The sequence below is a fragment of the Echiichthys vipera genome, assembly GCF_963691815.1.
Source record: "Echiichthys vipera genome assembly, chromosome: 2".
NCBI lineage: Eukaryota > Metazoa > Chordata > Actinopteri > Perciformes > Trachinidae > Echiichthys > Echiichthys vipera.
The window spans coordinates 12,955,490-12,981,275 of NC_139827.1; the positions used below are offsets into that span (position 1 = coordinate 12,955,490).

At 40.4% G+C, this 25,786-nt stretch overlaps 2 protein-coding genes across 2 annotated transcripts in view; one reads left to right on the plus strand and one right to left on the minus strand.

The window, feature by feature from the left end:
- The first annotated feature begins 326 nt into the window (after window positions 1–326).
- ppa2 (inorganic pyrophosphatase 2) lies at window positions 327–6,384 on the plus strand. The gene is made up of 12 exons (XM_083933533.1): window positions 327–564; window positions 2,214–2,278; window positions 2,410–2,454; window positions 2,546–2,599; window positions 3,287–3,406; window positions 3,700–3,786; window positions 3,945–4,071; window positions 5,184–5,311; window positions 5,467–5,552; window positions 5,670–5,739; window positions 5,840–5,879; window positions 5,979–6,384. The coding sequence occupies exons 1-12, from the start codon at window positions 369–371 to the stop codon at window positions 6,038–6,040; spliced, it is 1,080 nt and encodes a 359-aa protein (XP_083789659.1). The 5' UTR covers window positions 327–368; the 3' UTR covers window positions 6,041–6,384.
- Window positions 6,385–6,541: 157 nt separating this feature from the next.
- The window catches only part of tet2 (tet methylcytosine dioxygenase 2), a 31,640-nt gene continuing 12,395 nt past the window's right edge, over window positions 6,542–25,786 (minus strand). Inside the window, exons 2-10 of the mRNA XM_083933517.1 lie at window positions 13,459–16,479; window positions 13,286–13,376; window positions 13,107–13,200; window positions 12,790–12,998; window positions 12,406–12,556; window positions 12,244–12,333; window positions 11,484–11,621; window positions 10,929–11,277; window positions 6,542–10,740 (exon numbers count right to left, since the gene is read on the minus strand). Of these exons, the coding sequence (XP_083789643.1) occupies window positions 9,344–10,740; window positions 10,929–11,277; window positions 11,484–11,621; window positions 12,244–12,333; window positions 12,406–12,556; window positions 12,790–12,998; window positions 13,107–13,200; window positions 13,286–13,376; window positions 13,459–16,435 (5,496 nt within the window). The 5' untranslated portion in view covers window positions 16,436–16,479 and the 3' untranslated portion in view covers window positions 6,542–9,343. The remainder of the gene's footprint in view (window positions 10,741–10,928; window positions 11,278–11,483; window positions 11,622–12,243; window positions 12,334–12,405; window positions 12,557–12,789; window positions 12,999–13,106; window positions 13,201–13,285; window positions 13,377–13,458; window positions 16,480–25,786) is intronic.

The following is a 25,786-nucleotide window of genomic DNA, read 5'->3' on the forward strand; positions in this document are numbered from 1 at the left end:
TATACATTTATTCATGCATATATTTTTTTAATTCATTTATTCCAGCATTTATTTATTCCCGTGTTTATTTATACATTTATCTATGTATTTATTTATTTATTTATTGAGACTTGAGTCATATTTAGTCCTCCATAGAAAGGTGCTGTGATGTTTGAATCGCTGAGAGCCTCTGGCTTTGTAAAAAGGATCCAGTATGAAGCTGTGACTACAGTAACGTGATACCAGAAGGTGGCAGCAACGCAACACTGCGGATGCCGGCTGCCGTAAAACTCCACAGGAGAAGAAGAAGAAACCAAAATGACACAGAAACCCCAAACCCAGGAACCGACTCACCGAGGGCAGAAGAAGAAGAAGAAGAAGTGTGTATTATGAGCCCGCTGCTGCTGCTGCTGCGTCCTTCGCTCGGCCGCTTGGGGACAGTTTTCGGCTCTTTTTCCGCCCCTCGAAACAAACTCGTGACACAGGCAGCAGGGGTTCCTCATCTGTTTTATCCCAGACACACGATGCATTATCAAACAGAGGAAAGAGGACACCCCCATTCGACTGACTACCGGATTTATTTTAGTAAGTTATCCCCTTCATTATATACCGTAATGGTTTATAGCTCCAGGGTCCCGGTGTCGGACAGGTACCTGGACCTGGAGCTCGACCACGTCCAGGTAAACATTTGACCTTTGAGTTGAAAGCCTGCAGTTTTCTTGGCATGTGGCACTCTTTACTTTTTTCTTAACCACTTAGCTTTAGAGTGAAAACACCACAAGTGCCAGACCCCTGTTTCCTGCAGGCTGAAGTAGTTCACTAGCAGAAAGCAAAGGACACTGTTTCACTGTTTATCTAATACATCCACGAATACATCCACGGTTATCCTCACGTGGGTTTACTTCCTGTTTGGGCCGCCACCATCTATGGAAGTGATCAATTTAGGATACAATTCAGCCTATCAAAAGTTAAAAAAAATCATTAAATTGTGATGCAAATGTGGACACATTTCAAATGTTCTAGTATCGAGTCAGATGACACAATTGTGTATAATGATATCTCCGCTAATCACGATACGATTCCTTTGAAAGAAGCTAAACAATCATATTGAATTATCGCCCAGCCCTGCGAAGAAGAGAGTGCAGACCTCTGCCAAGGTCAAAAGACCTATTTTGCAATGTTAACGAACGTGAAAAATAATCTGTGTATCTTCTTTGTTATTTGGATCCACTTGGAAAATCTACCGGGTTCTTCCTTGGCTCTTCCACGAAGTTTAAATCAAATCGGGCCTGTAGTTTTTCCGTAATACTTCTGACAGGCAAACAAAGAAAACAACCTAACAACCAAAAGCATTACCTGCTTGGAGGGTATAAACAAAGGAAATGTGCATTTCACTTACCGTAATATGCACTTAATCCAAAACAAGAGTCCAGTGTAGGAATCGACCGATATGGATATTTTAGGCGATGACCGATGCGGACTGCCAATTTTCTTGAGCCGATATTTGGAGCCGATATAATTTTTGCTCCCTCAATTTTTATCATAGTCTCAATTTTTAAAAAAGGAACATATATTGATTCTAAAAAAGTTGTCTCCAGCAACACAGAGGTGCTTGTGGATGCTTGTCTGTAAATAATGAAGGGAAAAAACTATCAGCGAACGCAGGCTGCATCGGCCGATGCCGATACGCGTAATAAAATGCAAATATCGGCCGTTAATATCGGCTGGTCGATATATCTGTCTATCACTAGTCCGGTGGAGTATTAGTTCTGTCTGCTGGGATTTGATTATTTTATAAGATATGCACATCTTCTTGTAGTTTGACCATGCTGTCACAAATCCAGACAAACTTAAGGCAATAGAAACTAATCAGCGATGTAGCTATTTCTGAATGCAGTATAATGACTTTATGTACAACTAGAAGGGCACTCGGAGAGCGCAGACGCCTGCCAAGGACATTCCTTATCTCACAATGGTAATGCAGTGTGAATTTTCCCTTTTGGAAACTCATTTTTCTGATTATTTCACATGACGTGAAGGCAGCACAAATGCCCTCTTGCAATGTTAACGAGAGTTCAGCATGATTTTTGTATCCACCCTGTGATTTAGATCTGCTCCAAAATGTAATGGGTTCTTCTTCCTTGGCACATGCTACACTTCTGGGATTTCATTGTGCTATATGTACATCTGTATGGATATTTTATTTTTTAACTGTTTTGGTTTTTTTTTCTTAGAAACCTCTGAAGGAAAATATATTTCACCCTTCCATGACATCTCACTTATAGCAGAGACAGAACAGGTAACTCTTTGATAGCAGAATTTTAGTTTCCGTTTGATAAATACTAATGAATACATGACGCCGTCTACCTATTAAACTGTATATGCATAATATTTAAACCAGCAGTTCACTGACTTTTTCTCTTTCAACAGGACAATGATGTGCCAGCTAAAAAGTCCAAGAAGAATGAGAGTGAGGTACTTTGAAATTCAAATAATTTGTCAATTTTACCACCTGAAAACATTCATCCCAGCATACACTGCATGTAGCTTTCTTCTGTACTTCCAGGTGCTCTTTAACATGGTAGTGGAGGTTCCTCGATGGTCAAACGCTAAGATGGAGGTAAGAATGCTGAAGATACAGCACCTCGCCTTTTTTTCTTAAATAATTGATTTGATTATTGCACTTTTATTAAAGCTCCTACTTAAGTAAAGGGTGAGATTTCTAATAACCAACGTGTCAAATTTCATTCAGTGATAATCCATTATACATTTCCCAAGAATTTAATAAAGCAGTATCCTGAAGCTGTTCATTTTATTTTTTATTGAGTCTCCAAATTGTCACAAAGAAATAGCTCGGCTATAAAGTTTAAACTTGAGGGTCAAATTAAGGGCCTTTTCTGGAGTTATGTATGAATATTTGTTTAACCTTTTATGTGGGAAAAAACATGTTAAACAAAATATTAATCATAGCAGAATATTTTTACACACTTGAAAATGTGTCTGGATGGGGACTTAAAGGCCCTAATCAGACTGTTTTAAAAAAAATACTTGCTAGGTAACCACCAAATCACGTCCTCAGTTTTTTTAACTCAAGGCGTTCTAAGCGTAAAAACATGAGCTGCGTCAAACGTAAAAACGCGAGGCGCTCAGTAATGCAAAAGCATTGAGCAAAACGCATCACTCTCATTGAAAACAGTTACAAAAAGCTGCACCAGGTGTCAAAAAGTGCTTTGTCTTTAACACTGGAAAAAGCACGCACTCACACATAAACACAAACATACACCTTTACAATTGCCTCAATTTCCAGATTGCGACTAAGGAACCACTGAACCCGATCAAACAAGATGTAAAGAAAGGAAAACTTCGGTATGTTGCCAACATATTTCCCCATAAAGGTTACATCTGGAATTATGGTGCTCTCCCACAGGTAAGGAAAATGAACAGTATGAATTAAGACGTTTAAGTGATTTTGTAAATTATTTTGTGCACATCCATCATGCTGTTCTGATTTTGATCGTGGTCGGTGACTTGACTATAACACTGCAATTTAAAGGCTAAGTGAAGAATTAGTTTTTTATTGTAAAGCATAATTTAGTCAAGTGTCTTTATAGATGTTTATCTATATAGTTTTCATTTATTTAATCAAGTGGTTGAAATGTTTGTTAGAAAGTTTTGATTTCTTTCATGTTTTTGATTATTGTTGTTTGTTCCTTGGAAAAGACATGGGAAGACCCCACCCGCACAGACGAAGAGACAATGTGTTGTGGTGACAATGATCCCATTGACGTTTGTGAGATTGGCACCGAGGTAAGACTGGTTTAGGTGCATATATATAAATACACAATGTAATTATACTGTAGATTTTGTTATTACTTTTCAAAGATAACATAATTGAGATAAATAAGATTACTAATGAATGACTGATTGAGTTCACTGTATTTGTAATTTGTTGGTCTGTTCTTCAGGTGTGCTTTCCAGGTCAGGTGATCCAAGTGAAAGTGCTTGGCATCTTGGCCATGATCGATGAGGGAGAGATGGACTGGAAGGTCATTGCTATCAATGCTAAGGACCCAGATGCAAAAAACCTGAATAGTGGGTGTTTTCCACCATCATATCAGCAGGCAGCATCTAAAAACGGCCTCACACTGATCCATTGTTTGTTTTGTAGAAACGTAGTTCAGGAAACCTGGCACGAACACAACTCAGGGAAAATGGGAATTTATCTAGAGCACACCCAACAGCTCAATCAAGTACATATGGATTATATTAAGATATAGCTGTCAATAGAAGTAAAATGCCTTTAGAGATAAGCTGCACTCGTCAGATCTGCCCTTGACCATATACTATAAATATAGTATTAATGTACCTGCACTGCATAAAGCAGTGATTGGATTCGGAAATAAATGTTTGCAGATCCAACACTTAAACGTAGTAGGCAGCTCAGGCAGTAACTTCACTCTGTGGTTAAAACACTAACCAAGAATATACATTGTGGAGTTTTTATTGTCAATAGGGCTTTATTTACATTCAACGTTTCTTAACAAAACATTGCGTATACCCTGAAGGCCTAACAAACTTGTTGAATGCCTTTTTAAAAAAACTTTTTAAAAAAAAGCATTTTCAAAGCCTGTTTCTGAATAGTTTAAGCCTGCAATATTTACAGTTAAGCTGCAAACTTTCCTTATATTGTTTTAATGGGGCATTGCTAACTTCTATGAGCCGTTATAAAATTATTACATTTTTGTATTTCTCCAATTATTTTCTAAACGTTTACCATCCTACTGAAGGATATACATATTCAACATACTCTTATTTTTTTATTAAGACATCCAGCTGTTATGTCTGACGTAACACCCTTCAAAATACGATATCCGGGTCCAAACGCCCCGTTGACACAATGGGTGAACATGTGAATAATTACGATCACCTCTTTCTTCAGTGAGATGTATTTTCATCAATAGGAAAGATGTAAAATGACAGTTACGTTGTTTTTTAAAAACTCATATCTGTTCAAACAACAGGGTACACAGCACTGCAGCAGCATATAGTAAAATCATATTTTGAAAGGGCGTTACGTCACGACTTAACAGCCAGATATTCCTTACATCAGGCGTAAATGGAGTACAAATTCCTATCTAATTCACACCAAGATGTATGGTGCAAATCGGTTATTATTCTGTTGAATGTGTTTGTGTTTTCCTCAGGCATAGAGGATGTCCGCAAGAGCCGGCCTGGTCATTTAGAGGCCACTGTCGACTGGTTTAGGAAATATAAGGTACCCGATGGAAAGCCTGAGAACCAATTTGGATTCAATGGGCAATTCAAAGACAAGGTACTGAGACATTAATAACATCAAACACAGTATGTAGATAAGACATGTCAGTTTGTATACTGGGGTTGGAGTCTATTGTGGTCTCAGTAGATAAAGCTGAATGTGGTCAAATGGATTCTACCTAAGAAATCAAATCATATGTTTTCCTTTTATAGGACTTTGCTGTTGAGATCATTAAGTCCACCCATGAGCACTGGAGGGCACTAGTGCAGAAGCAGACAAATAGTGGAGGGATCGAATGGTAAGTTTGTGGAGGAAAAAACCCTCTGCAGTGTATATGTGTCTGATATACATATACTCAATAACGGGCTATCTAACTGTAATGAACTTTTTTTTTCTTTTTTCTTTTTTGGATCAGCAAAAACATCTCCTGCGGTGACAGCCCTTTCAAATGCGGCGCAGATGAGGCCAGAGATGTGGTGGAATCGGTGAGAACTTTCTTCATATGTTAGAAAATACAATAATTGCATATAACACTGTATAAGGGTAAGGTTTGGTAATTGTCCTGTATGACGTTTGACACCCCAGGCCCCTGCGTTGGACAGCGCACATCCTGTTTCTCCAAATGGTAAGCAAATAACTAACCTTCACTACACTAGTTTTTTTTTCTAGGTATTATATGTATCAACACTTGTTTTTTTGTGATTGTAAATCTTCTCCTGCACAGTGGACAAGTGGCATTTTGTCCGAAGCCTTACAGACAATATGGAAAGCAACAAAACCTCTTGAAGCAAGTTGAAGCAGCTGCATCTTTTGAATGCTGCTGGATTGATTTTCGGCAAGGACTCATTCTCGGCTGTATAAAGTGCTTATCATGCAATACTTTGTTGAAAAAAAGAAAAGGGTAATATGCAGTCTATTGGAAATATTGAACCAGTGAATATCTGTACAAGATGTGTTTTTGTCATGTTGGACACTACATTAATTTGTTTTAATTAAGAGGTAAATCACAAGACAATTGGTCTCTTTTCTATTAAATTGTAAATTATATTGTGTATGTACTGCAGTATATTTGTGTCGAATGTCATGGTCCAGCCATGTGTAACACCACAACACAGTTTGTATGTAACAAGTAAACTATTTCTTCCTGTTTGGGTAAATTAAAAAATGAAGTAGGGAAAATGAGCTCTGTCCAGTTTCATCTGTAATCCCACAAAGCTTCAACATGGGGACTATAATGCAAACTAATTTGGATATAAGTATTAACTTGGAGTGACAAATCAAATTGCTTTAAATAAATATACATTTTATTAAAAAAAACACCCACATCTCAGCAATATCAGGAATGGTATAATAAACAGCTTTCAAATAAACTGCATTCATTACATTACAATACTTACAGTATTAATACCCATCCTTAATTCCATTTTTTTGTATCATACCAAACTTCAGGAGAACAAGGGAAGCCTTAAAAAATAAAATGACAGGCAAAACGTTGCACATTTTTTTTCATACCCTTAGTGTCTAACTGCAAAAAGACCAAGTGTGTATCAACTGCTAGCTTAACCTCTGAACCTAGCACATATAGCGCATAAGTTAAACCCAGAAAGTTATTCAAGTAATGTTGACTCACTCAGAAACACTCTGAAGCATCTTCAAGTATGGCTATGCTTTTAACCCGCTATATTTTAGACACCTTTCTCAACCACAACCTGCTACTGTAGCTGGGTCCTGTACAATGAAATGCAACATTTTTTATGTAGATATATTTTACAAAATTGGAACAGTTAAAAAAAAATCTAGAACTTCTAATGTCTGAGCGAACAGGATACTATAACTGTAAACATTGCTGTGACAGTGAGCATACATTTACAGACTCCCTGGATAATCTAACCATGATCATTCTGTTAACCTGAAAGAACATTTAAAGATATGATGGGGATTGCTGATAGAGGACCTGTGGGTCAATTTGACAGAACAAGAAGAACCTACATCAACATAAAAGAATGAGTTGTATTCCTGCAAAACAGGTTCTTGGTATGTACAATGTGACATAATTTATTTATTTTTTAACACATTTACAATCTGTTTAAATAAAATGTTTTGTAATTCTTTATTACATTTTTTTTTTCCTGAAAAAGAAATGAAGTGCTTTCAGAAAATGAGTATGTTAAAGAGTGGGGTAAGTTGTTACTATAACATGACAGATAGTCCACTATATATCGCATTAATTAAATCAAATAGACAGGGAAGAAAAATCATTATACAATTGCTTAGTGGTTATAAATAAATTTAACTATACACAGGCACAAAGATGTGCAACTACGTCAATCACTGCCCTGGTCTTACGTCATCTCAAAAGCAAATACATTTCTTTTTACTTAGTCAATATCATACTTTCCCTTTAGTCAACTCAGTGCATATATGTTCAAATAACTTTTTGAAGGTTACCACCATCCCACTAGCTAAAATATAAGTAAAAAAACTGCAGGAAAGGATTCCACACAAAATATTTTTTCTCTTTGTGAAGTAGAGTAGACAAGAATCTGATTCAGGATGCAATGGTAAGAACCTGAATGAGAAACACCAGATGGATACAGGTGATGAACACAGAATTAGTTGAAAATGTCCCTGATTTTACAGTAAGATCAAAGATTCAAGTTCAAGTAATACTTTCTAGCAGATTGATAAGAAAGTAAGACATGAACTTTTATGCCTTTTGGTGGCCTGAAGTTGAACTGTTATTAAAAATTTGAAAGTAATATATAAAGGAAGAAAGAGAAAAATATGTTCCTATTGCCAAACTAGTTTTGAGGTATATGATAGGTCTTGTACTGTACATTATTTTAAAGCCTTCTCATTGCCCAAAGAGTCTCACATTGTATGATTCTAGTCAGTTGGATAGCACCATATGATATAAAATCAGTTGAAACCCAAAGAAATACAATGAAAAAGGCCGTTAGCATTCTTTACAACACAAAATCTCTAACAGTAATTCCAAAAAAGGAAATTAATTTACTGTACAAATCTCACCTGTTTACCTTACAGTTAGATTACAATAATTAAAGACCCCACAGCAAGCCAGCTGCCATCTGAAACTGACACTGAGCTTACCCTGTTTCATGTTCCTCAGTGTATAAAAAACACATTTCCTAAGCACCACAGACATACAACTACATGTAATATTCACAGTCCAGGTTTGTTCAATGAACCTAAGGTAAGGAACATTAAAAACAGTCGCTGACAAGAAACTTAACCTGGAAAAAAACTGAAATAACATAAACGTAGGTTGCTTTTTTCAAAATGTTAAAAATGCACCATAAGAATGGCTCAATTTACAGTTTAAATGACACTGGAAAGTGAAAGAAGCACCGACACAGTTTAAAAATCTATTTGAATGAACTTCAAACAGCTCCATGGATTGCCCAAATCCTGTTATAAATTCATCAATTTAATTTTAGTGATGCTGATAAATGTATTACTCTCAATGTAGCGATAGAGCGTAACCAGGTATTACCAAAACATTTAACATTATCAAAAAGTGCTTGATGAAACACTGACTTGCCAAAAGCTATTATGATTAAGATGATTATATTTTCAGTGTCCTTTTGACATAAGTCACTCGTAGAGTGAGTCATGGTCATAGTGTGAAGGCATTTGAATTTAAATAAATTGTAATAAGCACATGTTTTAGCACCGTGAATGTTTAAAAAGTCAGTGTTTTATGCCAAGAGTACAATTTTGTAAGAAAAATAAAGCCACCAAAAATGAAACTTTGTTTTCATTAAAAATAGGTCCTTATGTTATCAGACTGAAAGCACCAGAGATTTTGACAGTGTGTATCTTGCAAGTTTCCAAACAAAAATAAATACATCCGTAGTAGGGTCAACAAGTAAAGCTTGATTGTTAGAGAGGTGAAAGACCTGATGTGGAAGGTGATTTATATCTCATCTGATCATTGGCTCCTTTTTCTACACAACACTGTTGCTAACCTTATGGATAGGAAGGAGTGTTTAGATGAGGCCAGTGGTACTTGTTATATTTGTTTGTCATGAATAAAGCACCTTAAATTTTCCTCTTCGTGAGAGTCTCTTACACAAACTGACTGTAAGGCCCTGTGACCTTGGTGAAGGCGTACGGAGATGTACTGACATAGGTGTTTGTCGTGCACGACAAAGACCCCTCCATTAGTGCCTGGATAAAACGCTTGTAAGGAGGCTCCCCGGTGGTTTCTGATGACTCCGGATGTTCACGCTTTGCCCCCTTCTTGCCCTTGCTAGGTGTCCCCTCACCGCCATTCCTCTCTGCATCTTCCTCCTTCTCTCGAGCCTTCTCTGCCATCTTGGCTTCCCACAATGCCAAACCATGCTTGGCCTCGTTCATATTTTTGTGCTGGTAGAAGACCAAGGAGATGCGCGTTGGGTGGTTGCGGTCTGGGTTTTTAATGGGTGTTGTGGCATGGAGCTCCCGTTTTGCACACTCAATGAGGACTGAGCCGTGGCTTGGTGCCACTGCCACACCACCAATGTCAGGGTCCAAGAAGTTGTGCTCATTGTCTGACCACACCACTGGCTTTTGTGGGGTTGTAGGTGTCTGTGGTGTTCCAGGCTCCTGCTTAATAGCAGAGCCCATGAGGCTCCCATTAGGCAGAACTAACCCTGGCCGTGTTTCAGGGTTTAAACATCCACCATTTAACTGAGCAGAAAGCATCTGTGGGCCAGGCATGCCCATCTCTGTCTTGATTTGCATATGGAAAGGATCTTGGCTTGGGGCTATGATTTGAGGGCTCCGAGATAGATATGGATGTGGGTATCCTCCAAACTGATTGCCTTTGTTCACAGCAGCTGTATAGTCTAGACCTCCGTGAGCTGAGGATGCTCTTGAGAGGGGGTCCATAAACTGGGGGTCTGAGGCTCCATTAGGACTGTAAGGGGCGAAATGTCGCATGGGGTGAACTGGCCTCATGCTGCAGGCACTGTAACCATTAACCTGTAAACCTGGCTCACCATACCCTGGCGGATAATTGACCTCATAACGTTGATGTACACCGTACTGCTGCTCTGAGTAAAGTGCTGGCCGCTGTTGTCGATACATGTCCAGGTGCTTTGGGTTTGAAGCATAGTATGGGTGGCAATTGTCAAGGGGCATTCCTCCGTTACATTGATAACCTGGGTATGGACGATTTGATCCATTGATATAAGAGTTTGGTACGTGGAGCTGAGAGGGATAAGGGCTGGCTGGTGTTGGTGGCTGAGGGGGATACATGGTGCCTGGCTTGGAAGTGCTTGGAAAAGACCCAGGGTGGTTGGGGAACCTGGGGTAGCTAGCTACATTTGTTGAGCCAGGATAAGGAGGAAGAATGCTCTGGTGCTGTTGTTGCTGTAGTTGCTGTAGTTGCTGTAGTTGCTGTAGTTGCTGATGATGGGCCCCAATGGGGTGTGTTGGCTGACCTGACTGTAGGATTGCTCCAACAGCACCCGGAAAAGGTCCTAGAAAACAAAAGCCCAAATGATAAGGCCTAAGAAGCAGTTACTCAAATCTCCAATCATGTGGCACTTTTGTCAGTTCATTGCTCTATGGGTTTTCAGTGTTACGTAGGTAGACATCATGTACCTGCTAAGTGATAAAACATTTAAGATACAACGTATAAAATGTGTCAGAATAAATGTTACCCTACCTGCCATAGGAGTGCTCTGAGTGATATTCTCATAAGTGCCTGCTTTTGCCTTGGCCAGGAGGGCCTTCTCTGCCTTTTCATTGTCCAGCATGGCATTCTTGTTGGCAGCTGCCTTCTTAGCATCCAGCTTTTTTTGCCGGCAAGACTTAGCGGGCTCTGAAAGCATGCGCACCTGGCGGCGGAAGGCACTGAGGACTTGGATGGCGCCTGACTTGATTTTCTCTTGCTGAGCCTCCTCACTGCCAAATTCATCAGTGCTGGAAGCCTTATAAAGAGGCAATACATGGAGCTGCTCATCCTCTGGTATCTTTCCAATGTCTCGGTTATCCTCACTTGTTAATGTACACACCTGGAAAAACAGGGTGAGTTCAATACTTTTGTTATGGATGTCACACATTAAATAACAAATCTACTTTTGTTAGTCACACATCTGTTTTAAAGCCACGCTTTGATGGGATGTTAAGGCTCGATCTGCAGTTGGCAGTTTCTCTATGTATTCCATCTTGAAACAAAATACAAGATACTTAGAAAGATATTTTCCAAGGTTTTGCTTACCACAGTGCTGCCGCCCTGCATGTTGTGGAGGTCTCTGTGAGCGTGGGCACAGAAGTCCAGACAAGCAGTGACCCCAGAGAAGGGACGTCCCTCCTTGAGCCCCAGACGACAATCTGGTGCCCTGTGTTCATGTTCCACCTATGTCCAGAAACAACGTGGGGGGCACAGTTGATATTTAAAGTTTCTAAATGTCACAAAACAATTTAGATAAGAAATCTTTACTAACCTACTTCATCACTTTGAGAAATATCCATGAACATTTTACTTTTTCTGGTAATGATTTTCTGCATACTCGTTTTATCATTTACACACATACATGTGACTTAAAATCCTGCTTGTTTTAGATTTAATCTGAACATCAATTATATTTTCTTTTTATATTTTTCTAATTAAGATATAGATGTGGTATGGCAGGGCTACACGGTGGTGTAGTGGTTAGCACTGTCGCCTCACAGCAAGAAGGTCACAGGTTCGCATCCCGACCTCTGCCTTTCTGTGCGGAGTTTGCATGTTCTCCCCGTGTCTGCGTGGGTTTTCTCCGGGTACTCCGGTTTCCTCCCACAGTCCAAAGACATGCATGTGTTAGGTTAATTGATGAGTCTAAAATTGCCCGTAGGTGTGAATGGTTGTCTGTCTCTGTTTGTCTCTATGTGCCCTGTGATAGACTGGCGTCCTGTCCAGGGTGTACCCCGCCTTACGTTGAAGATGAATGAATGATGTGGTATGGCAAGCATTTTATACAATATTTTAATATACACACCTGGTTTCCATAAGCGTCAGGTGCCAAAGTTTTGTACAAGGGACCCAATAAGGTTGCTAGATTTTGAAAGTTGTGCTCCAGTCTCTCTTCCTAAAAGACAAAAGGGGCAGTATTCAGTACCCTAATTAGCATACTATTAATGTAACCATGGTGCATATATACCTCTTTCATATCATCTCCTAGTAGCTTGAATTTTCTTGGGATTTTGCTCCGAGCAAACTTGCAGCCATTGTAGTACATGCTCCAGGAGCAGCCAAAGGAGAAAGACGCTCCACAGTTGTCAGGATTTAACCCCTGGCATGCACAGGTCCTCCTGAAGAGGAAGGACAACAAATAAAAATGTGACATTTTTTCAAGGCTAATGCAGTGTTAGAGAAAATTAATGACTAAGAATCAAATGTGGGACTGGTACACTTTTAATTGATGCAAAGAAAAAAAGTCAAAAAGCTGCATTATAACCTTTATTCATACAAAATAAGAACCAAACATTCATCTTCTACTACTGTAGCCCACTTGGCCAACATGATCTGTAGCACTGTCACTTACTCTTCATTGATAGCACATCGTCTCTGGGTGAGGGCTCCATGCTTTGTTAGAGTTTCACTTAGCTCGAGGTAGAGGCGGTCAGCCAGGCTGGGCAGGATGCCCTCCCAGACCAAAATTACTACAATGATGCAGGCTGTCTCACATTTGTGACCCGTGCGTTCCCGCACCAACACCAGTAGCTTTTCTTCTACACCGGATCTACGAATCACCTGAAATGTGACAGGTACAGGAATATGTGGACAAGCAGGTATTTAAGGGAAAAAATAGGGTAACTGATTTGCCTACTTCTTAAATAAAATATACAGAAATGTTTTTACCCATTTGGCTATGGGGCACCCTTGTGTACTTTTTCCTTCCTTGCCGGTGTATATTACTTTTTCAATCCTGATGGCTTGACCGGTTAGACCAGACCTACAAAGCAGAATAAAGGTATTAAAGTAAACAAAAGTAAAATGGTACACAGTGGTTAAGTAACACAATCAAATTGGTGGTTAACCTTTTCTCCATCCGCTCCCGTATACCAGCAACACTTGGCGCTGACCCCAAGTGAGTGTAGTATGGGCCTTCATCCTTCTCACTGATTTGTTCTAAATATCATTAAGGAACATACGTTAATAATTACACACCAACTGATCAACCATGTTTTAGAAGCAACAACATGAGACTCACCAACACAGTGGCAGGATGCAATATCATATTGTGTTTTCATGGGGGTGTCCAGTAGATTCTTTATAGGGGTATCCAATAGCTTCATAGGAGAGTCCATAAAGCTTTGTAGGAGGTGTTCCTTCTTTGGGGTGGAATCAGGTGGTTTTTTTAGAGCTGCTGCGGCTGGGGGAGCTGTGGATGATTCCACTCCACACAGGTCAGTGTTGGTTGACAGGATTGTGACAGGCCCAGAAGATTCCACCTTGACTTTATTTAAAGGATTGACAACAAGAGATTTCTTCTCAAACACAGGTGAAAGCTGGTACTGCCTCAGACTTTGTTCCATGGAGGCCAAGATGCTTCCCTGTCTCTTGCTTTGCTCGCACAGAGATGGTTGATTCTCCTGCTTGATTTGAACGCCACCTAAGCCTGCCTCTCGCATCTGTAACTGCTGCTCCTGCTGCTGTGAACAAGCCGACTCAAATGTAGGTCCGTTTTCCATTTTCACAGCTCTCAGGCCATGTTTGGGGTCATTAGTGCTCTGAAGGGGGTGAGGAGGGCCCTGGCGCTCCTGCCTTTGTAACAGGTGCATACGCAGAGCTGCATGCCTTTGAAAGTCCCCTTGGGGACCCACAGGTGCCAGAGGTAGTCGAGGTCCCCTTTGGAACTGAGTGCACGATGTCTTCAGCTGCTGCTCAGCTTTTGGATACATCTGTGTTGATAACTGTTGATTTAACACACCTTGTGGTAAGTGAGGTTGGGACTGTGTGGGGGTCTGGGAGAAGTCTGCATGGTTGGGCTGGTGGCAGGGGTTATTAGGCCGCTGTGGTTGAAATTGCTTGAGGTTACTGCTGCCTGAGTTTGGTGGAAACTGTCTTTGATGTTGCTGAAGCTGTTGCATCTCTGTTGTGTTATTGTAACTGAAAGTTGCAGGGTCGTTGTGATGCATGTGTTGGTTGTTGGATTGAGTTGAATTGTTTCTAAGAGGCTGGTTGGGTTGAAATTGTTGCTGACCTGGCTGAGGCTGACTGCGAGGTCTGTAATCGGGAGACTTGAGTTGTTGCCCCTCAAATTGCGGTGGGTGCGACAGGGGACGTTGAAGTTGACAGTGCTGTTGTTGCTGTGTTGGTAAAAACCCAGGTGATAGTATATCATGCAGGTCAGGGTCTTCACATAAGTGCTCTGATTGCATCTGGGTGTGGTAACGGTTGTCTGCCTTCTGATCTTGGCGGAAATTATGCTGCTCAGGCATTTTCTGGGGTAGAGGTTGCTGTATTTGAGGCGCTTTAGAATTTGATTGCCACTCAGGGGCAGTGTTGTGCTGGGTTGGAGCACAGTGTGTTCGGGCTGGGAGACAATCCTGCTGTTGCTGCTGGAAGCTCTTGGACCTCTGGCTGCTATCTGTGAAACCTGCCTGCGTCTGGAATCCTTGCGCTGGATTTGACTCTAACATCTGGCAGTGAACCTGGGGGTTAGCTGTCTGCTGCTCTGACTGAGGCTTTGCAGGGAAGCCCCTCCACATGTCCTGCTCTTGTGCCTGGGATGACGGGCCACTTGCTGGTTGCTGCTGGGAATGTGAAGAGTTCAGCTCTACCCAGCCTCTCTGTTGGGGAGTCGAACATGATAAGTTGGCTCTCTGCTGAGGTGTGCTCTCCATCCCATTTTCTAATCCAGCATGACATGACTGCTGGAGACTGGGCCCCATTGGTCCAGTACTGTCAGCTCCATGTGAGTTGCCAGCGTTTTGTTTAAAGGTCTGGGGCTGAATCCCATACTGGTGGCCCCTCTCAGTGCCATGGCGTGTATGCTGACCAGACCTGGGTTCTTCACTTTGCCTCATCTTCTGTATCCCAGAGTTGGGAAAGGGTCCATATCCACCTGTCTCTGCTGCCTGTAGAGGAGTGGCGTGCTCCAGAAAAGAGTTCTGGTTAAACTCTTGGTTGACCTTCACATATATACCTTGAGGACTTGTGTCATCTGGATAGCACCGTGGGTCATTTTGATGTTGTTGCAAGCTATTTGCAGTATTTGTAGGTGGGATCATGCTAGGCATCGGACCATGAGACAACTCCTGACCAGAGTAAGATGGTGGCCGCTGCTGTTGCTGTTGATGATGCTGCTGCTGCTGCTGCTGCTGATGGTGGTGGTCTGCTTCATAATTATTGGAGTATCCATTCACTACATAGTTTACAGAGTTATAATTGTTGCCTCCTTCAATATTGCCCGATGCCCCAGGCCGCTGTTGCTGTGAGTCAGGCATCTGAGCTGAATTGGGCAATCCTGAGGTTAAAGAGGGGGGTTGAGCACCTTCACCTGGCAGCTTATTTCCCAGTGAACAATTGACAGCATCTAGCTGTGGCCCATTTGTTTGCGGTGCGATTGACACTTGCTCAGGATAATACTGAGACAAGGTTTTCTCTAAAAGATCACCTGGAGTGCTTTCTATGGGTGAGGGGGGTGATACAGCACCATTTGGAATCGAAACTTGTTTATTCCTTGGTAGACAGAAAATGTCTCCATTAGGAAAATTACAGTTCCTTTTGTCTAACTTAATCTCTGTTTGTGGGGTATTGCATTCAAACTCTGTTGCCTTTGTCAACTCAGGAAAGCTATCCACCAAACTGGAGCTCATGTCGTCATTTCCTTTACTCTCAGAATCTATTTTAAGTTTCTTGGGCTGGTGGGCCAGTAAGGACTTCTCAGCGAGTGCATGCTTCAACTCTCCGTTCATCAGTTCTCCATTCATTATGTAGGATCCTTGATCGAACCGCCCTTGTACTGAAGCAGGACTGTTGCAGTTCTCCCTGTGCCTCTTCATGGAGTTGGCACCTGTGCCGGGCTTGTAATGGTTCCAGTTTGTATCCCCAGTGATCTGCAGAGAATCTCCCTCTGAAGACTGGCATCCATTCTGGAGTTTGTGAGAGATGTTGCGAGATGTACCAAATTGTGCTAATATCAGACTTTCTTCCGTCTCATGTCTGGCCTGTTCTGTTTCCATCTGGCCTGCTCAGAGTCCATCCACAGGGCTGCCCTCTATCCGTCCTGTGAGATAGAAAGAGGAAGAGAAATATTTGGTTACATTATTATTCAAGCAGAGTTGTGTTTTTACATGTACAATAATATGTACTGTTAAACAAACAAAGATCAAACAGGACCCATCATTTCCAACAGGATTTTATTTGAACCTAGATGTATGCAGGAACTTCAGTACAGTCAATTTTGCTGTGCTGACACACATCTTACTTCAGCACTCTTCTTCAACTAGAGGCTTATGTCTGAATATGGCCTTAGTGAAGGGAAGGTCAGAGTAATGCGTTTACACTTGGCACTGAATGTGTATCAGCTGGCAACACAATCCTTTCAGAAGACTCACTCTGACCTCATCCCTCAATTTAACATACACAGCAGAACAAAAGGCTTCTGAAAGGTACACTGTGTTTGTGGTCACACTTTCAGTGTCCAGTATCAGGAGCACATGGCAATATGTGTGTTTCCTTTTGAAGACCTTTATCTCACACTGAAAGCTGTGACTGTCTCTTATGTACTGTATGCGGATAGTAAATCTAAAAATGTTATAACAGTCCAAGTGCTTACTGTGTACTACCATAATGGGATCTTTCTTAGGCAAACATACATTAGGTTGAACTTGATGTACTGAATGGCAATTGTTTTAAATAAAAATACACTCTAAATTTACAGAGGAAATGGGAGAATCAGCTATGTGGACCTGTAAAACACATTCCAATTCACTACCACAAACACTAATGTTCTGTGAAGTAACTTAAAATGTCGAGTAACATAAATTAATACTTTTTATTCCTTTATTTAGTTTGCTGGTTAGAATATCAAATGACAGAATATATTAAACTAAACATAAGTCTAGTTGATTGAAGGCAGTGGGATGAAGAAGGTTAATATCCCAGATGGTAGGTGGGAGGAGGAGTTGGCTGCTCGTCAGCTGTTCAGTCGTGGTATTCCTCACCCTGAACACATTGTAATGTCAAATATGCAAATACAAGTCGGTTCTCAAGTTTGAGGCCTTTTGTTAGCGGGGCTACCCTCTAGCATTGTGAGCTTTGTGTCATGAAGCCGTAATGAGGATAGAATATGAACTGAGCCCTACAAACATCTCACACCAAGTTAAACATCCTGACAAACTTCTTTGCTTAATGTTTTTTCAACTCTCTGATTCAAGTAAATGTGATGGTTTGGCTAGTTTCAGGGATACGGGTAAAAACCTTCAAATAAAAGTTTGGCAGCAACATATAAACAAATATGTTACATGGTGAGTCTGGTTTCCACTGAGCATTAAATGTTGATTTTTTTTCTGATATACATAAGGTATCCAAGCTGAGTGAGGAGCTAGCTTTTCATTCTTTTCAGTTTTTTATATAACTTGGCATTTGTAGGTCTAGTGACAAAGTCATTTAATAAAGTAATCTCTGTTATGTATGGAGAATAAGATCTTTACAGAGGGTAAAGCAGCAAAAAGAGCTTATGATTTCATTTTTTGCTTTCTCTCTCTCTCCCTCTCTCTCCCTGCCTAAAGCATATAGATTCCAGTAATTCCAGTAGAACATTGACTTCTGTCTGTCTCGCTCAGTTATTTATGCATGTCACATCCACAGAATCTGCAAAACAATTGCACGAGCAGGCACAAGGAGCCGCAGTCTAATCCGCCATAACTATTAACTATTTGAATGTCCCCTGGAGATTCTAAATGAATAGGTAGCTGATGAGCACGAGGTGGTGCCTGGATTCAAGTGTTAAACTAAAAGAGTGTTGAGCATTAAAGCTTGAGTAAAACTGATTATACTGATTATGTAGATTCATGGTTGGCAGGGGGTGAAGGGAGTTCAGATGTCCTTGTACCGTATATATCACAAAACTTGCATATATCTTTGCTGCTTCCCGCTTAATGTTATCTACCTGGTTTTCACTGGCTTTATAAAGAGAGACACACAATCACACAGCTTTTCTATTTCTGTTTAGCCTGTTGTAATCAATATCAAAAGCCATCTAGACAGCCACCTTTACAAACTAGCTATGCTTCTAGCGGTGCTCCTGTGCATAATTTTCAATTTTTTTTTCTACATATGTTGTAGGCGAGAGAAGATACATTTTCCTGACTTTAATTGGTGTCCTGAGGTTATGTCCGCCTGCGCACAAGCATCCTACACAGCCACAACCACCCTCTACTGTGAATACTCAAGAGACATTTGGAATGCTTGGCTAGGTCTGAAAAGTATATGATCCTTTTTGCTCATAGTATAATAGGAACCCCAATAGTCGGATTCCAATACTGTTTACTTATATGTAATTAATTCACTAAGAGCCTTTATTTTCCCTTTGCTGTCCATAATTCAGTTACTAATGCAACACAGATAAAAACAAGTTACTTTATTTATTCATAAAGGGAAGTTTGGTGTCCCCTGCTAAAGCTGCTGCCCCCGCGACCCGACCCCGGATAAGCGGTTGAATATGAGATGAGATGAGACATTTATATTGCTAATTTGTCAATTTTTTAAATGTTTGGGCTCAGGTTTTAAATGATGGGGACATGTATCAGAGGTGTTAAATTTTTTCAAAGTTACTTAAACACAACAGGCATGTGATGAGGCAGTGTGTCATACCTCAGATCATTTTTCACACTGCATGACTATTGGTCCAAATGTAGGGACACATTGGTTAATGATTAAGCACAGCATAGTGTTTTGTTAGTAAGTAACAAAATGTGTTCATCAAGGCATTTTAGATTCTTGTAAGTTAAAAAGACTTCCTGCTATTTGTTCTCAGACATTAAGGTCACCTAAACAATCTGTATGTACTTAAAATAAGTAAATAATGTCCCTGGAGCCCTTAGTGAAGCTTTGGGTCACAACCGCCGGCTGCTATGGTAAAGTTCAGAGAAATATGTTATACAACCTTTGAAAACATAATTGGATCCAGTTTTAGATTTCCACTAAAGCCCTCCTGTTAATGCAAACCTACTATAGGCTCACTATAGGAACTGACTGAGGTTTGGGGGTAAAGAGGAAAGAGAAAATAGCTAAATATTTGAGGTACTGTGGCATGTTTCATTTGGCATGATCGAGGCTCCATCATTGGGCCTGATTATCACATCTGGAAGTGATTACGGCTGCTTATGATTCTGGCAGAAGAGCTGTCTTCAAATGACATGTTTTATCCAAAGCCTGATAACCTTTTGTTGTTTGTTTTTTTAATTCTAAAGTTTGTCTATCCACATCCATTTCAGCCGCAACATGCACAGTCCTTGCTTCATTCAATGAATGACTATAAATCGTCTCGCAGGTCTCTGCTGATCGTGGTGGTGCTTGCTGCCGTGGTCCTACATGACGCTTCCTGCTGCTATTGTCACTGTTACTCATATATACTATCACTAGTTTAATAAACTATAAAATTTGTAGCTGTATTGTAGCTGCTATTGCCACTACTCATCATTGATCATGTTTGCCACCATAATTATTATCATTTTCATATTCTGTCACTTTAGCTGTGCTTGTTTCTACTATTCTGTTGTATTAACTGCCTTAACATATACGTCATATTCACATTACTATAAATATTATAGTTACTGTTAGGCTTTGCTTGCATCTCTGGAAGTGTGTCTGTCTGTCTTTGTCTCTCTGTCCATCTGTGTGTCTTTTCTCTCTTTCTCTCTCCTTTTCTTCCTCCCCAACCGGTCAAGACAGATGGCCGTCCTCCACAGAGCTGGGTCTGTCTGACGTTCCTGCCTGTTATAGGGAAGGTTTTCGTTGCCACTGTACTCTACAGAGGAATTGTTGGGTCTATGTAAATCATAAATAAGTCATTGAGTGTGGTCTTTACCTACTCTGTAAAGTGTCCTGAGATAACTTTTGTTATGATTTGACACTATAAATAAAATTGAATTGAATTGAATTGAATTAAATGAATTTACGAGACAGTAATGCTTTGCAATTCATGGAAACATTTAGAATTTATTTGATTTGACTGTACTGATGGGTAATATATGTTAGAAAAATATATTTATTATATTTAGCTACACATATGAGAAGTATTCTATCTCTGGGGTGACTGTAGACCAGGCTGGTTTGCAGAAGATTCTTTCTTAAAATGAGGTACCTACAACTTCAGCTGACATTCATTCAGGGTCTTTCAAGCAAAACCTTATTTCACTTGTGTTTCCAAAAGTTGCTCAAGACCTCAATATATTGTGCACTTTCAGACAGTATTTATAATCAGGTTCCTCTATTTCCTCAACAAAGAAAGTCACAAGTCACTCTTGCAGTTGCGGCCAGTCGACCATCTGGAAGAAGATAACCTACACAGGAAACTGTCAGGCCAAGCTCTGCCCAGGCAGGCGAGCTGGTCCACATAATTATCTCCTTCTCTGTGTCAATCATCCCTCCAGGACATTAGCAGCCCTCCAGACCCCCAAAGTTAGCGTGCTAAATCTCCCACTAACGAGCCAAGCTGTTACAAGGGTGTCTGGAAGCTCCCAACGTTGTCACAGCAGAACAACAGAGCAGCCAGCTGCCTGTTAGCAGGTGGAAGAGGGAAGCAGCACACTGAAAACAAAGACACTCACAGGTCAATGGCTGGGGAAAAGAGCCTGAAAGGTGTCTTTTCACGCGGGTTGAGAGACGGCCATATCAAATTTGAGATAAATAGTTAGGATTACACAAAATGATTTAGTTTGTCTTAGATTTGAAAATTCCCCACCGTCTCTTCTTCGAACATTATCTTGACGTTGCCAGGTTACATTCATCTAAGAACTGGGCTGATGTAATTCAAATGTAAAATAGCATAAAACAATAACATTATAACACACAATAACATTCCACTAAAATCAAGGATACAAACATTGGTTTGGCATAATTCACTAGTTATATACAGACAGCACTGGAAGATGAAGAGTCTCGGGCAACAAGTTGCAGAACTAATCTCTCTTTTGCTGCTGTCAGACACAGACGGATGTAATGTGCCGCAGCGGGACACCACCACCAGCATTGTAATCAGAAGTGACACTGAGCCTCTTTATGACTATGTCAAAGTTATTAAAATTGAAATGTGTTATTTTGACAAATGCGTGCCAGAAATCCACGTGGGAGTTGTGAAATAGCACAGGTCTGTTTGATGAATGGCAAATAGTCTTTGCATCCCAAAGGCACCTTCATTCATACAACTTAAAGGGGAACGACGCCCATTTTCACAATTCATACATGTCATTCCTATAGTCTAACACAGTCACACAGTCTAACACAAAAATATTAGTAAGTATAAACTCTCAAGTTTAAGATTTTCTTCTCTGATTTCTGACTTTGAGAGAGTAGCAGGGAGACAAAGAGAGTAGAGAGAGACAAATACTGACTGAACTTACTTAAGGGACATTCACACCAAATGCAATAGACACGAATTGCGCGGAAACTCTACATTGAAAATCAATGTAAATGGTGCGATGACCTGCGAGTCTAGCGAGGCGAGACAGGCCGCGCCTGGGGCGTCTGAATTGACGCGAATAAAGTTGATATATCCAACTTTTCAGGCGGCATCGCACCATGACATCCAAACAGCGTTGTGATTGCGGTAAGTGTTGAATTTCTCTGTGATACATCCAGGGGCTCACCGGAGCTGCTATTGTTGCAGTCCTTGGGGGAAATCAGACTGTTCCTATGGATATAATATATTGGATAAAACTATGAATTGTGGATGGCAGCGACGTGCCTTTAGACACCTAGTCTACAGAAATCCAGAAGACGAAAGCCGTTACTGCAGAGTGAAGCATCTGATCTATTGGAGACTGGGCAGCAGCCTGTACAGCTTCGGAGGTTAAATTACTGTTGATCTCACTAGAATACAACAGCTCTTTTAAGAGCCACACACCTCATCTGAGAGCTAATTTCTGTTCTCAGACCTCTTGTTAGCACTAGCATAACTTCCCATTTAGCACAACAGCAGAGTAGGCTGAGCTGGGGGCTAGTTTCACTTAGCTAGCTGCCTCGGCTCGCTATCTGCGATTGTAGCAAAAATGTGACAAATGTGCGTAAGTGGCACGATACAAGTGTCTCAAGCGATTGTATTTGCGTCTATCGCATTTGGTGTGAACTCAGCTTTAGGCCTTGGAAATAACATATTAGAAATTTGAAATTAGGTGGTGTTCCCCTTTTACATTTGGATGTTCTCGTCTGTGGCAGGTCTGCTGATTTCAAAGTGTGTTGTTTGTATTATCTTTGGTTTCTCTGTAGCTTTTTTGCATGAAATGAAGAGGATGAAAAAACATGAGGTGATTATGACCGGTCATATACTGAATTTTTTGTGTAGTGCATAGAGTTACAGCCTAAAGTATCAATTGTGATTACTATGTTTCAAACTGACCTAGAAAAATGACTGACAAGGATTAACACTGTCTCCATGCCAACAATTTACTTAATGATTATTTACCCCTGAAAGCAGCTGATCCCTGCAAATATAACAATGACGTAAGTGGGTGAATACCACTTCCCGACCCCATGTGACTACTCCTTTGTTGTGTCTGGCCCTCAGTGCAGTCTGCAAATCAGTAACTAAGTCAAGAGGTGAACACTGGCGCGAAGCTGCTCTCAGCACAGCTCCAATCCTGTGGGACACTCCAGGGTTTACAAAGGACTGAGCGGAGCCAAGCAGCTTGTCACAGTTGGATACACCCACATTGACAACAAAAAAAAAAAATCTTTGCAAGCCCAGAACAAAGCCATAGATCCCAGCTGAGTGTGCATGCATGTCAGCGTACAAACATATAAACACATACACACACCAATTACACAATGTTGTCCAGAGTCCAACTTTGACAGTGCTTGCTTTTGTAGTATTGGCTGCATTCTCTTAATTATTTATCAGACGTGATTGAAAGAGAGATTTATTTTTTGCTCCGGAAGTCGAGACTAAACTAAACCAGAGGCAGAGCCTTGCAGTGGCTTTTAGTGTGGATTCCTGCTGGAAGTTACAGTATAATGCTTTGATCTATTTTGGGTTGTTTTTTTTTCTTTCTAGTAGCTAATGTGCACCAGAAAAATGAGAACTCAATTTCAGTTTATTATATGACTCAACTTGCTTGCAAGCTTTCTTTCCCTCCAGAATGAAATGTCTTTGTCTGTATTTGCTGTTGCTTGGCTTCCCTCCCTCTCCCACAGCCTCATCTCCAGTCCTCTGCCCTGTAATTACTTGGCAGGTCCCTCTGTACTTCTATCCGCTACCATCCACTTCCCTCCTGTTCAGTCTATCATCAGTCATGAACGTGGACACTAAGCACTGATGTAGTCATTGCAAATAGTTATTGCCTCTGAAGCTATGTATTTGCTGGCATTTATAGATGGTGAGTTGTTTTAGTGCTTTGGAGCCTGGGGGTAAGGGTGGACTCTTGGACACAGTGTGACCAGTGTTGTAAAACAATGGACAGTTTGCACAAGAGTCATTTAAGGCCGGCAGTTAATGCATATAACAGTAGAGCCTTATTGTGTGATTTTTTTGCTTTACCAAATGTAACTTGTTTCTGTATGTCCATCATATCGCTAAAACATCATCTTTCATAGGATCATAGGTATTATAGATATTTAGTCCAATTCCCTGATGCTTTGTCTTCACAACACCAGTGTAACAAACTTTAATACACCAAACTCACACTGTGTTTTTGTTATTACCAGAGAGCCAGTGAAATATGAGAGCTGACATAGTAGATGTGGTCTATTTGGCGTGACTTGGCAGCCGTATGTGACATTCACCACTAACGACAGCTGCTGGGAAATTCTGGTCTCTACACTTTCAGGTTGAGACCTAAGCAGCTAGGCGAAAGAGTTCTGCTGTTTTAGAGACAGAGAGAGAGAGAAGGGGAGGTGTGGTGTGGGACAGAAGTGTAAATCAAACACATACTTGCCTAGTCCCAAGAATACGCCATAATCTCAAGTGTATATTTCCTTTTCTTTGCTGATTTGGGCCCATTGGCATTTTCCTGTTTGATAGATAAGAACATGGCGTATGCATCCAGTCCAGAGACTATACCTTTTCAGAACCCTTATTAAAATGATAAAACCCACATGCCTCATTAACAAGAAAGTTTGTTTAATACTAATAATGACTGTCCTATATTATGTTAATTTAAAGGTTCATACTTGTTTTGGGGGTTTTTACAAAATGTTTACATGTTTTAATGTTAACAAAAAACATTATTTTTCTCATGTCTTATTTGTCTGAATATACTTATATATAGCCCCCCTTCTAAAAAATCTCAGTTTGCTCTGATTGGTTAACATTTCAGGGCTGTCTGACACTGAGATCTCAGCGTCTCTGCACCTTCATTACAGCCAGACCACAACACTTTCTACCTATATATAGTATCGTTGTGACATCACAACCCTACAGATGTTGTGATGGCTCGTTAAAAAGGCACAGTTTCTGAAAATGGGCTGTGTGCATTGTGTTTTCATACTTTCACAGTATTTATATGGCATCTTAACCTGCTTCATAATAGAAAAGGAAATGGAAAACTCTTTACAACAAAGAACCTTTAACATTGCTTTAATTTGAAAACTGATGAATAATGGTGTGAAATTCAATCTTGATATTTGTTTCATATGACTCAGATTATTTATTTATTGATTGATTGATTGATCGATTATAATGTTTTTGAAATTTCTTAGGCCTCTATTGTCATTTCATGTGCCAACTTATAAAGAAATATATCATTCTAGTACTTCAAACATGGTATAAATTATGATAATGATAATTAGACATTAACCAGAGACCTTTAGTTTGTTGTTGAAACGTATAGCCATTGGAGCCACCATGAAATCCAGTAAGGTCCCTTGCATGAAATTTTAGGGATGAATTGACCTCTCATCTCTTAATCAAGAAAACATAAAGAAATTAAGACAAATTATGACACGAAAAAGGAAATGTAGATAAAACCAAGTCTCATGGTGGAGAGGAAGAAACACTCCAAAAGAGTGTGTGTGTGTGTGTGTGTGTGTGTGCGTGCTCTTGTGTGTGTGTGTTACATGTATAAAACTTGCGGTGCAGACTGTGATATGACGACACCGCCCCCACTGACGAGGAACTATGAAGAACTCAGCTCAAATTTTTTGCTAATTAGCAACAAAGTCAAAGCTTGAGCTAACCGTTTTCCTGTTAACTCACCTGCATCACTAGTTGATGCCTGATTGTTTCGGAAAAAATCTGTGATATTTGACCATTTTGATCCATTTTGATCCACTGCTCCTCCAGCATCCGCTTCTTCTTCTTCTGGCCTTTTCAGCCCCTCCTTTCTCCTTTCTCTTCTTGCCCTCCGTCAGGTGTAACTGAGCAAATCAAACAC